Raw genomic sequence first — 18328 nt, forward strand, 5'->3', positions numbered from 1 at the left:
CAGTGCAATGTATTGGCATAAGAATAAACATATAGATCAACAGAATAAAATGGAGTGTCCAAAATTAAGCCCTTATATTTGCAGTCAATTGATTTCAACAAGAGTGCCAAGACAATGCAATCAGGAAGGAATAGTCTTTTCAATATGTATTGTTGGAATAACTGGATATCCACCTGCAAAAGCATGAAGCTGGACCCCTTCCTTATACTACTCATCCAAAAAACTAAAAATGGATCAAAATCAATGTAAGAACTATAGCACTCTTTGAAAAACAGAAACAAATCTTTGTGACCTTAGGTTAGACAAAGCCTTCTTAGATATGACACCAAAAGCACAAGCAGCTAAACATGTTAAGTGAAAAAAAAAAAAAGTCACAAAGACCACATATAGTGATTCAGTTTTTAAGAAATGTCCAGAATAGGCAAATCCATACAGACAGAAAGTAGATTAATAGTTACCTAGGGGTAGAAGGTGGGAAAGAATACTAAACAGCAACTGCTAATGGGTATGGGGTTTCTTTTTAGGCTGATGAAAATGTTCTAAAATTAATTGTGGTGGTAGCTGCACAACACTGTAAACAATACTAAAAACCATTGAATTGTACACTTTAAGTAAGTAAACTGTATGACATGTGAATTGTATCTCCATAAAGCTGTTAAAACCCAACTAATATTAAAATGTACTATAAAGCCTCTATATTTAAATCAGGAGAGTATTAGCAAGGAAGTGAACAGAAAGACATTGAAACAGAAGAAAAATCTAGTCTATCATGAAGGTAATTTCTCAATATACTAAGGGAAGAATGGATTTTTAAATGTAATAAGCAGGACTTAGATAACTGGATTGTTATTTGGAAAAAAATATTATTTGGAAAAAAATAAAATCCTGTCTATACTTCACACTACACACCAGAAGGGGATCCCCCGGTGGATCACAGATCTAAACATAAGGAATTAAATCATACTAGTGCTAAAAGCATATCTAGCAGTGGGAAAAGACTATGACTCAAAATCCAGTACCAATAAAATATGGGAGTAGAAAAATAAACTACATAAAATAAACGTTACATGACAACGAACACCATAAGCCAAGATAAAAGACAAGTTGACTGAAGAAAATACTTGGCAACTTATTTCATAAAAAGCTCATCTTCCTAACACATAAAAAATTTCCTTTAAAAAAATCAAGGTAAAGATTAAAAATCTGTTTACAGTATAAGCAAAAGAATAAAGAAAATCGCCCCTTAAACTTATGGAGCAATGATTAACCTCAATGAAATTACTCTGATACACCATTAATCTCTGTGAGATTGACAAAAAATATGTCAGACCACATACTTTGTTGATGGGATGTGGATTAAAAAAACACATATATGGCAGAATATAAAATGGCACAAACACTACAGAGAAAAATTTAGTAACATTTAACAAAATTATTTACACATTTATCTTTTAATCCAGCAATTTTTTCTAGGATCTACCTGAAAACACACCTCCACAAATACATAACAATAAATGCACAGTTATTCATCAAAGCATTCTTTTAATAGCACAAAACTGAGAACAATCCAAATGTCCATCAGTAGAGGTTTCGTTGAATAAAGTAAATACATCCACACAAATAAGTATTATACAGTCACACACAAAAAATGAGGAAGATCTTATATTCAGATACAGAGTGATTGCCAGTATATATTCTTAGGTGAAAAAGGCAAAGTACAAAATAGGGTATAGAGTATCTACATTTTGTTTAAGAGAAAGAAATAGGCTAGGCACACTGGCTCCCACTTCCTTTCAATTAGCTTAGCAAACAAATGAAAAAAAATGTCAATTTGTAGCTCACAAGTATATTGTTCATTATTCTACAGTCTATCATCTAGGAGAAAAGGATACTTGTGTATTACAATAGTTTATCAACTTTTCATATGTTTGAAATTTCTCAAAAAACAAAAGAACTGGAGAAACAAATCAGTTGAAAGCCAATGAATCTGACAAAGGGAAGAAAATAAGAACTTCGTATGGTCTATGATTCTGTGTCTCAAGAAATGCATCTGGGCGGGCGCAGTGGCTCACACCTATAATCCCAGCACTTTGGGAGACAGAAGTGGGCGGATTACCTGAGGTTGGGAGTTCACGACCAGCCTGACCAACATGGAAAAACACCGTCTGTACTAAAAATAAAAAATGAGCCTGGCATAGTGGCAGGTGCCTGTAGTCCCAGCTACTGGCGGGGGTGGGGGCGAGGGGCGCGGAGTTGCAGTGAGCCAAGATCGGGTCATTGCACTCTGGCCTGAGCAACAAGAGCGAAACTCTGTCTCAAAAAAAAAAAAAAAGAAAAAAGAAATGCATCTGATATATAAGATAACATACTGCCCTGTTTCAATTATACTATACAGTCATGCACCACATAATGATGATGCAAGCACAGACTGCATATACTATGGTGGTGCCATAGATTATAATGGAGCTGAGAAATTCTTATCACCTAGTATTTACAATACTATACCTTTTATCATTACTTTAGAGTATATTCCTACTTACAAAAAAAGTTAACTGTAAAACAGTCTCAGGCAGGTCCTTCAGGAGGTATTCCAGAAGGCATTCTTATCATAGAAGACAGCGCTATGTGGGTTACTGCCCCTGAAGACCTTCCAGCGGGACAAGATGTGGCGGTGGAAGACAGAGATGGTGATGATCCTGACTCGTAGGGCTAGGCTAACGTGTCTTTTTGTCTTAAATTTTAACAAAATAGTTTAAACAGTTAAAAAAAAAAAAATCCAGGCACAGTAGTTCATATCTATAATTCCAGCACTTTAAGGGGCCAATGCAGAATTGCTTGAGGCCAGGAGTTCAAGAACAGCCTGGACAACATAGGAGGACCTCATCTTTGCAAAAAATTTCAAAATAAGAAAATAAAAACTGGTCAGAGGCGGTGGCTCACGCCTGTAATCCCAGCACTTTGGGAGGTCAAGATGGGTGGATCACTTGAGGTCAGGAGTTCAAAACCAGCCTGGCCAATATGGTGAAACCCTGTCTCTACTGAAAATAAAAAAAAATTAGCCAGGTGTGCTGGCAGATGCCTGTAATCGCAGCTACTCAGGAGGCTGAGGCAGGAGAATCACCTGAACCCAGAAAGCAGAGATTGTAGTCAGCCCCAATCATACCACTGCACTCCAGCCTGGAAGACAGAGTGAGACTCTGTCTCAAAAAAAAAAAAAAAAAAAAAAAAAAAAAACAAGAGAAGAAAAAAAGAAAAAGAAAAAGAAAAACCAAAAATAAAGTTTAAAAACCAAGCTAGTGCCAGCTATTCAGCAGGCTGAGGCTGGATCACTTGAGCCCAGGAGTGCAATGCCAGCCTGGGCAACAAGGCAAGGCCCCGTTATTTATTTATTTTTTTAATTTTTGCCAGGCGTGGTGGCACACACCTGTAATCCCAGCACTTTGGGAGGCCGAGGCAAGCAGATCACTTGAGCTCAGGTGTTCCAGAGCAGCCTGGGCAACATGGCGAAACCCCATCTCTACAAAAAGAAAATTAGCCAGGAGTGGTGGCATGCACTTGTAGTTCAGCTACTCAGGAAGCTGAGGTGAAAGGATTATCGCCTGAGCCCAGGAGGTGGAGGCTGCAGTTAGCCTAGACTATACCACTGCACTCCAGCCTGGGCAACAAAGTGAGACCCTGTCTCAAAAAATAAAAAATAAAAGAATAAATTTTTAAAATAAAATTTTAAAATACAATAAAACTTAAGGATTTAAAGAAAGAAAAATATTTTTGTACAGCTGTATGGTGTTTTAAAATAAGTATTATTACAAAAGAATCAAAAAAATTAACAAAAACTTTAAAAGTTTATAAACTAAAAAGGTTATAATAAGCTAAAGTTAATTTACTAAAGTCTATAGTAGTGTACAGTAATGTCCTAGGCCTTCATATTCACTCAACACTCACTCACTGACTCACCTAGAGCAACTTCCAGTCCTGCAAGGTCCATTCACGGTAAGTGCCCTATACAGGTGTGACTTATTTTTTATGCCAGATTTTACTGTACCTTTTCTATGTTTAGATATACATATACTCACCACTGTGTAAGTTGCCTACAGTATCTGTTACCCCAGTAACATGCTGTACAGGTTTGCAGCCTAAGAAAAATAGGCTACAGTTTTATATGTGGTAAGCTATGCCACCTAGGTTTGTGTATGTACACTCAATGATGTTCACACAATGACAAAATCGCCATAGAACACATTTCTCAGAATGTATTCCCATCATTAAGTGATACATGATTGTACTTTATAGTATATACGGTATTTCTATCGGAATATCAGATTTTACATATTTTAACTTAACATCTTTTCTAGAGAAAAGTACTATTTTTATAAATACCTCATCTCAGTTTATAAGACAGTAAAAAAGACAAAAGTTTAGCAACAGTGTTTCATATTAAATTTAATTAGATGGGTGTCTGTATTTCCAGTAGCTAATAGGCTTTCCTACTATAAACACAGAAGCTAATAGGTTTTCCAAACCCCTTCACACTAGAGTGAGGAAAGAGTGGGGGGAAAGTGAGGAGAACAGGCCAAAACATTTAAGTCACCAGACATTAACAATTATTTGATCTGGAGAGAAATATTAACCATCATGATTAGCTTAAGGACAACCATACACTCTAGCAAATCTGTATCAATAAACTACCGTAACAAAAATTAGAAGCCTTAGGAACTGCAAGATGTGTATGAAAAAGCCACTTGCAATCTGAAAGCACCTACATATAATTACGTAAGTCGTCATTTTATTTTTAAGTTGTACCACAAGCAATAACAATTTTTCAGAGATTCACATCTTTCAGTTATGACTGTATGGAAGGGGTGGCAGGTGGGCTTGTCAAAAGATGGACTCTGAAAGACGACTGGCCTGGCACAGTGGCTCACTCCTGTAATCCCAGCACTTTGGGAGGCCGAGGTGAGCAGATTGCTTGAGTCCAGGAGCTCAAGACTAGCCTGGGCAACATGCGAAACCCCACCTCTACAAAAACTACAAAAACTTAGCCGGGTATGGTGGTGTTTGCCTGTAGTCCCAGCTACTCGGGAGGCTGAGGTGGGAGGACCACCTGAGCCCAGAAGGCGGAGGCTGCAGGAAGCTGTGATCGCCCATTGCACTGCAGCCTGAGCAACCACAGTGAGACACTGTCTCAAAAAATTTCTCCTTATTTTTATATATTAAAAAAACAATTTTTTTAATAAAAAAAAAAAGATGCCTAAAAGAGGGAACAGTGAATGCTGGAACACAAAATAAGTACCTGGCTGGTTTCCCTTCAACTAACATGGAGGTTACCACAATTTTATCCTACATCCTTAAGGATATATATTACCTATCTTCTTAAGGAAACCATAGAGAAAAAAAAAACAGAACAATAAAACCATTAATGTCATTCCACTGCAACCAATACTCTGTGTTTACACCCATTTTAACTTACTTTCTTCTTCTCAAAGGAAAAGCCCCTTCCGGCGGGGCACAGGGGCTCATGCCTGTAACCTCAACACTTTGGGAGGCAGAGGCAGGTGGATCACGAGGTCAGGAGTTCAAGACCAGCCTGGCCAACATGGTGAAACCCCGTCTCTACTAAAAATACAAAAGTTAGCTGGGCGTGGTGGTGGGTGCCTGTAATCCCAGCTACTGGGGAGGCTGAGGCAGAGAATTGCTTGATCCCGAGGCAGAGGTTGCAGTGAGCCGAGATCGCACCACTGCACTCCAGCCTGGACAAAGTGAGACTCTGTCAAAAAAAAAAAAAAAAAAAGGGGAAGGGAGGAAGGGAAGAAGGAAGGAAGGAAGGAAGGAAGGAAGGCAGGCAGGCAGGCAGGCAGGCAGGAAGGCAGGAAGGCAAGCAGGCAGGCCAGCCCCTTCAAATAAAAGCTAATCCAGTCACCTATGCTGTTAACATCATCCCTTCAATAATTTTATTCTATAAAATATCTCCTCTTTTTCCTCTATTTCCTACCCTCCCTTCTCCACTGATTTCTTCCTTCAATATGAAAATGTTCTAGGTTATTCCCTGAGAGGAAGGTTAAAAACAACACTTGAATTCATATATCTTTACCCTCTAGGTATTTTAAACCATTGTTTCTGGGAATTTTGTTAAAAATAGATTTTTTTTTCTTCTGAGGCAGGGTCTTTTGCTCTGTTGCTGGAGTGCTACAGTGGCACAATCAGAGCCACTCCTGGGCTCCAGTGATCCTCCCACCTCAGCCTTCTGAGTAGCTAGGACTACAGATGCATGCCACCACACCTTGCTAATTTTTTTTTTTTTTTTTGTCTTGAGAAGGAGTTTCACTCTGTTGCCCAGGCTGGAGCCCAGTGGCGCAATCTTGGCTCACTGCAACCTCCACCTCCTGGGTTCAAGTGATTCTCCTGCCTCAGCCTCCCGAGTAGCAGGAACTACAGGTGCTCGCCACCATGCCCAATTAATTTTTGTATTTTTTTAGTAGAGAGGGGGTTTCACCATGTTGGACAGGCTGGTCTTGAACTCCTGACCACAAGTGATCAGCTTGCCTCCGCCTCCCAAAGTGCTGGGATTACAGGCGTGAACCACCACACTGGGCCCTTGCTCATTTTTATTTTTATTTTTTGTGAACTCCTGGCCTCAAGCAATCCTCCTCCCACCTCAGCCTCCCAAAGCATTGGGATTACAGGTGTAAGCCATCACACTGGACCAAAATACAGATTGTGATTCAGTAGGTCTGGAATAGTGCCTAAGTTTCTGAGTTTCTAACAAGCTTCCAGGTCTTTTCGATAATACTGGTCCATGGGCTACAATTTGAATAGTTAGACCCTTAACTATCTTCCCCTTCCCTTAAAGTCAAGCTTCTGGGGGGGCGGAGAGGGGGAGCCTTTATTACTCCAATTCCCAATCATTTCTGAACCCTGTCTTTCTAACCTGGCTCATATGCTCAATGACCCTATAAAGCTGAAAGATCACCATCCTAACTATACTGACCCGAAGGAAAACTACGGTAGCTAAATAGGATGGGCAATATTAAAGGAGTTAAAAGAATGCTGCATAAAGGTCAAGTAAGATAATATAAAGACAAATCATCCTTTGGTTTTAAAAATTTGAAAATGAGGACTTTTTAAACTTTTTTCTCTTTTTCAGCCTGAGTTGTTACACACTCCTTCGTGGATTCCGACTTCCATGGAATATGAGGATCTTTATAACAATTTCGCCAGAGTTCTAATGCAACAAGAGTGGGTGATGAGCGTAACAAGTGGTGGTCAAATGGCTACCCCTTAATACCTGAACAACTATAAAGAGAACAATCAGTGGCCAGGTGTGGTAACTCACGCTTGTAACCCCAGCACTTTGGGAGGCAGATCCCCTAAGGTCAGGAGTTCAAGACCAGCTTTGCCAATATGGTGAAACCCCGTCTCCGCTACTAGAAATACAAAAATTAGCCAGGCATAGTGGTGCACGCCTGTAATTCTAGCTACTCAAGAGGCTGAGGCAGGAGAATCACTTGAACCCGGGAAGCGGAGGTTGCAGTGAGCCAAGATTGCGCCACTGCACTCCAGCCTGGGCAACGAAGCCAGACTCTGTCTCAAAAAAAAACAAAAAACAACCACAACAACAAAAAGAGAACAACCAGCAACCAAGTGTTCAAAAAAAAAAAAAAAAAGAAAAAAAGGCTTCATGAATTAGAAAAATTTGGATATGTGATAATATTAAGGAATTAATCATTTTTTAAGGTATGGTATCATAGTTATATTAAAAGAAAGATTCAACAAAAGAAAATCAATGTAATACATGACACTAAGAGAACAAAGGAAGAAAAAATACATGATCATCTCAACTGACAAAAGGCATTTGACAAAGTTTAACACACTTTCCTGATAAAATCTCTCAGAAAACTAGGAATAGAAGAAAATTTCCTCAACATGATAAATGGTATTTAAGGAATATTTACAGTTAACATCATACTCAATAGTAAAAGACTGAAAGCTTTCCACCTAAAATCAGGAATGAGACAAGATGCCTGCTTTCACCACTGCTATTCAACATACTAAAAGTTCTAGCCAGAGTAATTACACACACACACATACACACAAAGCATCCAAACTGCAAAGGAAGGAGTAAAACTATTTCTATTTGCAGATGACATGATCCTATATATTTAAAAAAATCCCGAAGAACCCACAAGTTATTAGAACTAATAAATTCGGCAAAGTTGCAAAGTGCAAGATTAGCACACAAAAATCAGCTATTTCTATACACCAGCAACAAACAATCCAAAAATTAAGAAAACAACACTATTTATAATAGAATCCAAAAGAATAAAATACCTAGAAATAAAATTAATCAGATTTTAAAAATACACAATGTTGCTGAAAGAAATTAAAGAAGACCTAAACGAATGGAAAACATTCCACGTTCACAAGCTGAATCGTTTAATATTGTAAAGATGACAATACTCTGCAGATTAATCTAAAGTTAATGTAATCTCTATCAAAATTCCTACTACACATTTTGTATAAATAGACAAGCTGATCCTAAAATACTTGCCAGGATGTTCCCAAATATCTATATTTTAGTAATGGTAATGATAATAAACAAAACACCCCAATACATCACATGTATATATGGTAAAGTATTATAGGTATTCTAAAAGCACATCCTTTTTACAGAAGAGTCAAGGTAGCCATTTGGGGAAAGGGTGGACCTTTGTAGGCATTTACAAAAAAGAATGTCCTTCATTGGTAGACTAGATACTAGATACTTCATGAAAACTGTAGCACTTATCTGTAAACACCCTCCTCCCAGCACTGAAAGCCACACATTACAACTGTATTTAAAATAGGACTGCTCTTTAGTTAAACAAGTACAGGTCTTCACAAAAACTCATTACATAACCCAAGCAACTCCTTAAAATGATAGTGTCTTTATTATAGCTTCTCGTTCTATTGTGTTTAATTAATAATCTTATTTGATAAGTACAACAGAAACAAAATGACATTTTAGGGTCAAATGTCTTCATTTCAATATTCTTTTGAAAGCAAATGATCTAACAATTCAAGGCAATGCAAAGAAATTCAGTAAGGGTGGATACTGGCATGTAATATATTACTATAATGAATCCTGAAGTAACCATAAAACTATCAATAATAATAAACTATCAGTAATAATAAAACTATCAAGGATTTCAAATTCCTACTTCCATGGCCCTTAAATAAATTTTATTCCTTCACTATAGCAAAGAAAAGAAGTCACCATACCCAATATCTGTAAGCGGTGGTTTATCTCTCCCTCTCTTATAACAGAGGAAAAGTTCTGGGCTTTTCAGACTTCCATAGTTCAAGTTTGCTTGGAGAGCTGATGGAGTGGCTTCTACACAGGTGTAACCTTCAGGTACTGTTTCTCCAGCTGATTTGATAATAATGGCAATGTCTGTAATTGGAGCTTTAGGTCCAGTTGACTTAGTATCTAAACGATTTATTTCTTGATCCAAAAGAGTAGATGTGTCAGTGAGACCAGCTACGACAAAGTAGTCTGTCACTCTTGGTCCTTTGTCTTCTATCATGGCTGCTACTGTATTTTCTAGAAGAGGGAGGGGAAAGATATCAATAAAATAAAATACTTTATCCTGACAAAAATTAATATATCCTTGAGTTAACAATCATCAACTAGCACACTTCCCAGCTAGATTTATAATCAAATTGTCATTCTGAGAAGAAGGCTGCTTTTATCATCTTGTCAGCTGGTAAAAGCAAAAGTACAAGTTAACAGCATCAATTCATTTGTAATACAACTATAATCTTCTCATATTCTATTAAGGATAATTAAACTGGGGCCGGGCACGATGGCTCATGCCTGTAATCCTAGCACTTTGGGGGGCCAAGGCAAGTGGATCACCTGAGGTCTTAAGTTCGAGACCAGTGTGCCCAACATGGTGAAACCCTGTCTCTACTAAAAATATAAAAAGTAGGCTGGGCACGGTGGCTCACACCTGTAATCTTAGCACTTTGGGAGGTGGAGGTGGGTGGATCACCTGAGGTCAGGAGTTCGAGACCAGCCTAGCCACCATGGCGAAACCCCATCTCTACAAAAATACAAAAATTAGCTGAGCGTGGTGGGGGGCGCCTATAATCCCAGCTACCCGGGAGGCTGAGGCAGGAGAATCGCTTGAACCCAGGGGGCAGAAGCTGCAGTGAGCAGAGATTGCTCCACTTCACTTCAGCCTGGGTGAAAGAGAAAAACTGCATCTCAAAAAATAAATAAAAATAAAAATAAACATTAGCCAGGCATGGTGGTGTGCGCCTGTTAGTCCCAGCTACTCGGGAGGCTGAGGCATGAGAATCGCTTGACCCCGGAAGGCGGAGGTTTCAGTGAGCCCAAATTGCGCCACTGCACTCCAGCCTGGAAGACAGAGTGAGACTCTGTCTCAAAAAAAAGAGAGAAAAAAAAAAAAAAGCCGGGCCTGGTGGCTCACACCTGTAATCCCTGCACTTTGGGAGGCCGAGGCGGGTGGATCACTTGAGGTCAGGAATTCGACACCAGCCTGGCTAACATGGTGAAACCCTGTCTCTACTAAAAATACAAAAATTAGCCAGGTGTGGTGGTGGGCACCTGTAATCCCAGCTACTCGGGAGGCTGAGGCAGGAGAATCACTTGAACCTGGGGGGCAGAGGTTTGCAGTGAGCCAAGATCGTGCCAGTGCACTACAGCCTGGACAACAGAGCAGGACTCCATCTCAAAAAAATAATAATACTAAACTGTCAGAGGTGGACTACGGTATTTTCCTTTGAGCAAAATGTACTTAATGAACAATATTCAGATCATTCAAAATATCATTCTAAGTTACAGGAGTCTTAGAGCTAAACTCCACATTTAAATAAATTGAGTGCATCATCAGTCAAGATCCAAGATCAGAAAAATTAAGGTAACAGTAATAAATATCATTAAAGCAGTTTCTCAACAATCCAGTTAGAACTCTTGTGCTTTATAAGAATTAAACTTTCCATAAACACCATGTAAAATAAGTAAGCTTAGGAATCATTAAATCTTTTATATCTAAAAACACCAGATACAGCATAAGAAACAACAACCAATGAAACCATTACCACAATCAAGATAGTGAAACATATCCAGGCCGGGCACGGTGGCTCACGCCTGTAATCCCAGCACTTTGGAAGGCTGAGGAAGGTGCAACACCTGAGGTTGGGAGTTCAAGACCAGCCTGATCAACATGGAGAAATCCCATCTCTACTAAAAATACAAAATTAGCTGGGTGTGGTGGCACATGCCTGTAATCCCAGCTACTCAGGAGTCTGAGGCAGGAGAATTGCTTGAACCCGGGAGGCAGAGGTTGCGGTGAGCCGAGATCGCACCATTGCACTCCAGCCTAGGCAACAAGAGCAAAATTCCGTCTCAAAAAAAAAAAGAAAGAAACATATCCATCAACATCAAAATTTTCTTGTTCCTCCTTCATTATCTCTCCTCCTCAGGCAACAAGTTATCAGCTTCCTATCATTATAGATAAGTTTCTAGAATTTATATAATAAGTAGACTCATACAGTATGTATTCTTTTTTCTCTGGCTTCTTTACTCATCATAATTATTTTGTGATAAATCCATGTTGTTGCTTGTATCAACAGTTCATTCCCTTTTATTACTGAGTGGTATTCTACTGTATGAATATACCACAATGTTTATCCAATCACCTATATTAATAGACATTTAGGTTATTTCCCGTGTGAAACTATCACAAATAAAGCTGCTGTGAATACCCACGTACAAATCTTATGGACATAATGCTTTCATTTGTCTTGGGTAAATTCCTAAAACAGGATGGCTGGATTAGGTGTATATAGTTCTAAAAAACTGCCTAATAGTTTTCTAAAGGGAATGTACCATTTTTTTCACTCTTGTCAGCTTTGAGAGTTCCAATTGTTCTACATCCTCTTCAACACGTTGTAAGATCAGTCTTTTTAATTTAGACATTCTAATCAGTATGTACTGATATCAACTTCTGGTTTTAATTTGCAATTACTATTGATGCTGAACATCTTTTCATCAACTTATTTTCCATCCATATATCTTCTTTGCTGAAATTTCTGTTCAAATCTTTTGTCCATTTTTTTTAACTGAGTTGTTTTCTCATGAGTTTTGAGTTCTTTATGTATTCTTGAGACAAGTCATCTGTCAGACATATGCTTTGCAAATATTTTCTCCCAGTCTGCGGCTTGTGTTTTTATTCTCTTACAGGGTCTTATGAAAAACAGAGGTTTTTGATGAACTCCAATTTATTAACCTATTCTCTTACAGATCATGCTTGCAATGTCATAAGGAATCATGTCAGCCAAGCGTGGTGGCTTACACCTATAATTCCTGCACTTCGGGAGGCCAAGGTGGGTGGATCACCTGAGGTTAGGAGTTCCAGACCAGCCTGGCCAACATGGTGAAACCCCATCTCTACCAAAAAATACAAAAATGTAGCCAGGAGCAGTGGCTCACACCTGTAATCCCAGCACTCTGGGAGGCCGAGGCAGATGGATCACTTGAGGCCAGGAATTAAAGACCAGTCTGGCCAATATGGCAAAACCCCATCTCTACTAAAAATACAAAAATTAGCTGGGTGTGGGAGTGCACACCTGTAGTCCCAGCTACTTGGGAGGCTGAAGCATGAGAATCATGTGAACCTGGGAGGTGGGGGTTGCAGAGAGCCGAGATACCACCACTGCACTCCAGCCTGGGTGACTGTCTCAAAAAAAAAAAAAAAAAAAAGATATGATATATTTGGAAAAATGTAAAGACTCCACCAAAAACTATGAAAACTAATACACTAATACATTCAGCCAGGCACAGAGGCTCACGCCTATAATCCCAGCACTTTGGGAGGCTGAGGTGGGTGGATCACCTGAGGTCAGGAGTTCAAGACCAGCCTGGCCAACATGGTGAAACCCCCATCTCTACTAAAAATACAAAAATTAGCCAGGCATGCTGGCGCACGCCTGTAGTGCCAACTACTCTGGAGGCTGAGGTCGGAGAATCCCCTGAACTCAGGAGGTGGAGGCTGCAGTAAGCTGAGATCACACCACTGCACTCCAGCCTGGGCGACAGAACAAGACTTGTCTCAAAAAAAAAAAAAAAAAAAAAAGAACTAATAAATTCACTAAAGTTTCAGGATATAAAATCAACATACAAAAACCAGTAGCATTTCCATATGTCAACAATGACCTATCTGAAAAAGAAATGAAAAAAGTACTCCCATTTACAGTATCTACAAATAAAATAAAGTACTTAATAAGTTAACCTAAGTTAAGGTTAACCTAATAACCAAAAAAGTGAAAAATCGCTACAACTAAAACAATAAATAATTGATGCAAGAAATTAAAGAGAACACACACAAAAAAAATGGAAAGAGACCAGGCATGGTGGCTCATGTCTGTATCCCAGCACGTTGGAAAGCCAAGGTGGGAAGACTGCTTGAGTGAGCCAATGGGTCCAAGCTGGGCAACATAGCAAGAAGTTGTCTCTAAGAGAAAAAAAAAAAAAATTAGCCCGGCCTGGTGGGATTCACCCGTAGTCCTCAGGTACTGAGGAGGCTGAGGCAAGAAGATCTCTTGAGCCTAGGAGGTCAAGACCGCAGTGAGCCGTGATTGTGCCACTGTACTCCAGCCTCTACAATAGTGTGAGACCCTATCTCCAAAAAAAAAGGAAAAAGACATTCCATGTTCATGGATTGAAAGACTCGAAATTGTTAAAAAAAAAAAAAAAAGTCCATACTACACAATCTACAGATTAAATGCAATCCCTATCAAAATACCAACGACATTTTCCACAGAAATAGAAAAATAAATCCTAAAATTTATATGGAGCCACAAAAGACCCAGAATAGCCAAAGCTATTCTGAGCAAAAACAACAAAACTGGAAGAATCACATTATCTGACTTCAAAGTATACTAGAGCTATAGTAGCCAAACAGCATGTCAGTGGTATTAAAATAAGACACAGAGATCAATGGAACACAATAGAGAACCCAGAAATAAATCCATACATCTACAATGGACTTATTTTCGACAAAGGTGGTAGGAACAGACATTGAGGAAAGGACAGTCTCTTTAACAAATATTGCTGGGAAAACTAGATATCAATATGCAGAAGAAGGAAACTAGATCCCTATTTCTCACCATATACAAAAATCAAATCAAGACAAATACTTAAGTCTAAAACCTCAAACCATGAAACTACTACAAGAAAATATTGGGGATACTCTCCAGGACACTGGTCTGGGGAAAGATTTCTTTCTTTTTTCTTTTTGAGACAGGGTCTTACTCTGTCATCCAGACTGGATTTCTTGATTACGACCCCAAAAGCATAGGTAACCAAAGCAAAAATAGGTAAATAGGATCACATCAAGTTAAAATGCTTCTGCACAGCAAAGGAAACAATCAACAAAGTGAAGAGACAACCTACAGATGGGAGAAAATATTTGCAAACTATCCATTTGATAAGGTATTAATAACCAGAACATAGGCAAACATGGTTGCTTACACCTGTAATCACAGCACTTTGGGAGACCAAGGCGGGTGGATCACCTAGGTGAGGAGTTCAAGACCAGCCTGGCCAACATAATGAAACCCCCTCTCTACTAAAAATACAAAAATTAGCCGGGTGTGATGGCACACACCTGTAGTCCCAGCTAATCAGGAGGCTGAGGTGGGAGAACTGCTTGAACCCAGGAGGCGGAGGTTGCAGTGAGCCGAGATCATGCCACCGCACTCCAGCCTGGGTGACAGAGCAAGATTCCATCTCAAAAATAACATAACATAACATAACACAACATAACATAACATAACATAACCAGAACATATAAGGACATCAAACAACTCTACAGGAAAAAAATCTAATAATCCAGTTTTAAAAACAGGCAAAATATCTGAATAGGTTGTTCTCAAAAGAAGACATATGAATGTCAAACAGGTATATGAAAAGGTGCTCTACATCACTGATCATCACAGAAATGCATCAAAATTTCTTTGATCAAAACTAAAATGAGATATCATCTCACACCAGTTAAAATGGCTTATGTCCAAAAGACAGGCAATAACAAATGCTGGCAAGGATATGGAGAAAAGGGAACCCTCATACACTGTTAGTGGGAACACAAACTAGTATGGTAACTATGGAGAATAGTATAGAGGTTCCTCAAAAAATTAGAAACAGAACTATCATACAATCCAGCAATCCCCTATGATAGATATATACCAAAAAGAAAAGAAATCAGTATATCAAAGAAATACTGACACTCCCATGTTTATTGCAGCACTATTCACAATAGCCAAGATTTGGAAGGAACCTAAGTAGCTTCAACTTAGCAACCCTAAGTTATCCAACAACAGACAAATGGATAAAGAAAATGTGGCATTCGAGCCAGGCGTGGTGGCTGACGCCTGTAATCCCAGCATTGTGGGAGGCCGAGGCGGGCGGATAACCTGAGGTCAGGAGTTTGAGACCAGCCTGACCAACATGGAGAAACTCCGTCTCTACTAAAAATACAAAATTAGCCGGGCGTGGTGGGACATGCCTGTAATCCCAGCTACTCGGGAGGCTAAGGCAGGAGAAATCACTTGAACCTGGGAGGCGGAGGTTGCAGTGAGCCAAGATCACGCCACTGCACTACAGCCTGGGCAAGAAGAGCAAAACTCCATCTCAAAAAAAAAAAAAAGAAAAAAGGAAAGAAAATATGGTTTATATACCCAACGGAGTACTATTCAGCCATAAAAAAGAGCAAGATTGTGTCATTTAAAACAACATAGATAGAACTGGAGGTCATTATATTAAGTAAAGTAAGCCAGGCACAGAAACACAAACTTCACGTTTTCACTTCACTTACTCATTTGTGGGAGCTACAACAATTAAACTAATGGAAATAGAAAATAGAATAATAGCTATCAGACACTGCAAAGGGCAGTGGGGAGGTGGGGGGGGGGCGGAATGGAGACGGTTAATGCATACAAAAATAGAGTTAGAATTAATAAGATCTAGTAGTATGACTACAGTCAACAATAATTTATTGTATATTTTAAAATAACTAAAAGTACCATTGGAATGTTCGAACAAAGAAATGATAAACACTTGAGGTGATGGATACTCCATTTACCCTGATGTGAACACACACTGTATGCCTGTACCAAAATATCTCATGTACCCCATAAATGTATACACCTACTATGTACCCATAAAAACTTAAAATTTAGGCCAGGCACGGTGGCTCACGCCTGTAATCCCAGCACTTTGGGAGGCCGAGGCGGGCAAATCACCTGAGGTCAGGAGTTCAAGACCAGCCTGGCCAACATGGTGAAACCCCGTCTCTACTAAAAATACAAAAATTAGCTGGGCCTGGTGGCGTGCACCTGTAGTCCCAGCTACTCTGGAGGCTGAGGCAGAAGAATCTCCTGAACCCAGAAGGCAGAGGCTGCAGTGAGCCGAGATCACGCCACTGCACTCCAACTTGGAAACAGAGCAAGAATCTGTCTTTAAAACAAAACAAAACAAAAAAAAATTTAAAATTTAAAGAAAATAGAATGGATATTAGAATTTATCAAGCACTTTTTCTGCATCTACTGAGATCATTATGGCTTTTCTTTTATTTGTTAATATGGTAACTTACATTGATTTTCAAGTTATAGATCAATCCTGAATTTCTGGCATAAACCCCACTTGGGTCATGATCTGTCATCCTTTTTATATGTTCTTGAATTCTATTTGCTACAATTTTGTGTGAAATTTTATATATGTTAATGAGGAATACTGGCATATAGTTTTCTTGTAATATCTTTGGTTCTGGTATCAAGATAATGCTAACATGACAGAACAAGTTGGGAAAAATTTCCTCCTCTTCAATTTTCTGGAAAAGGTTGTAGAGAAATGGTGTTATTTCTTCCTTAAATGTCTGATAGAATTTGCCTGTGAAATTATGTGAGTCTGGATCTTTATGCGGGTAGATTTTTAAACTATGATTTCAATTCCTTTAACACACACGAGGCTATTTAGCTTGCCCATTTCTTCTTGATTGATAGATTGATTGATTGATTGATTTTTTGAGACAGGGTCTTGCTCTGTTGCCCAGGCTGGAGTGCAGTGACACAATGACAGCTCACTGCAGTCTCAACCTCCCAGGCTCAAGTGGTCCTCCCACCTCAGCATCTCAAGTAGCTGGGACCGTGGACATGAACCACCACATCCAGTTAATTTATTTTTCTGGAGATGAGGTCTCACCATGTTTCCCAGGCTGGTCTAAAACTCCTGGGCTCAAGCGATTCTCCCCCTCCCAAAGTGCTGGGATTACAGGAATGAGCCACCTTGCCGAGCCCCTATTTCTTCCTGAATAAACTTTTGTAGTTCGTGTCTTTCAAGGAATTTGTCATTCCATCTAAGTTGTCAAATTTATTGGCATAAAGTTGTTCATAATATTCTATTACTATCCATTTAGTGTCTTTAGAATATGTAGTGATGTCACCTAATTCTGATATCAGTAATTTGTATCTTCTCTTTTATGTCCGATCAGCCTGGTTAGAAGTTTAACCATTTTAAAAATCACATTTGGTTTCATTGATTTTTCTCTTGCTTTTCTGTTTCATATTTCTTTGAATTTTACTTTGATCTTTATTATTTTCTTTTCTCTGCTTATGTAGAGTTTAATTTGCTCTTCTTTTTCAAGTTTTTTAAGGTGGAAGCTGAAGTCAATGATTTGAGATCTTTTCTAATTTACTTATTTAGTGCTACAAATCATTTCCTAAGCATTGTTTTAGTGGTATCCCACAAATCTGGATATGTTATGTTTTCTTTTTTTTTTTTTTTTTTGAGACAGAGTCTCACTTTGTCACCTAGGCTGGAGTGTAGTGATGTGATCTTGGATCACTGCAACCTCCGCCTCCTGGGTTTAAGCAATTCTCACGCTTCAGCCTCCTGAGTAGCTGGGATTACAGGTGCAAGCCACCGCACCCGGCCTTCTTTTTATTCTGTTCAGAATATTTTTTTATAGTCGTTTTCTTTTTTAAACTTTAATTCTTTTTTCCTTTTTTTCCTTTTCTTCACTCTGTTTTCTGAAACCTCACCTGGATCAAAATATATTTCCTTTTTTTTTTTTTTTTGAGATGGAGTCTCACTCTGTCACCCAGGCTGGAGTGCAGTGGCGCGATCTCGGCTCACTGCAACCTCCGCCTCCCAGGTTCACACCATTCTCCTGCCTCAGCCTCCCGAGTAGCTGGGACTACAGGCGCCTGCCACCACGCCCAGCTAATTTTTTGTATTTTTAGTAGCAACAGGGTTTCACCATGTTAGCCA

At 39.1% G+C, this 18328-nt stretch overlaps 1 protein-coding gene across 5 annotated transcripts in view; it reads right to left on the reverse strand.

Annotated features, from left to right (window-relative positions):
• The window catches only part of DENND4C (DENN domain containing 4C), a 134437-nt gene that overhangs the window by 89542 nt on the left and 26567 nt on the right, over window positions 1–18328 (reverse strand). For all 5 annotated transcript variants that reach the window (XM_004047844.5, XM_019033242.4, XM_055350646.2 and 2 more), the window contains exon 2: window positions 9256–9577. In XM_004047844.5, coding sequence (XP_004047892.2) covers window positions 9256–9560 — 305 coding nt within the window. In that variant the 5' untranslated portion in view covers window positions 9561–9577. The remainder of the gene's footprint in view (window positions 1–9255; window positions 9578–18328) is intronic.

The sequence above is a fragment of the Gorilla gorilla genome, chromosome 13 (assembly GCF_029281585.2).
Source record: "Gorilla gorilla gorilla isolate KB3781 chromosome 13, NHGRI_mGorGor1-v2.1_pri, whole genome shotgun sequence".
NCBI classification, from domain to species: Eukaryota; Metazoa; Chordata; class Mammalia; order Primates; family Hominidae; genus Gorilla; species Gorilla gorilla.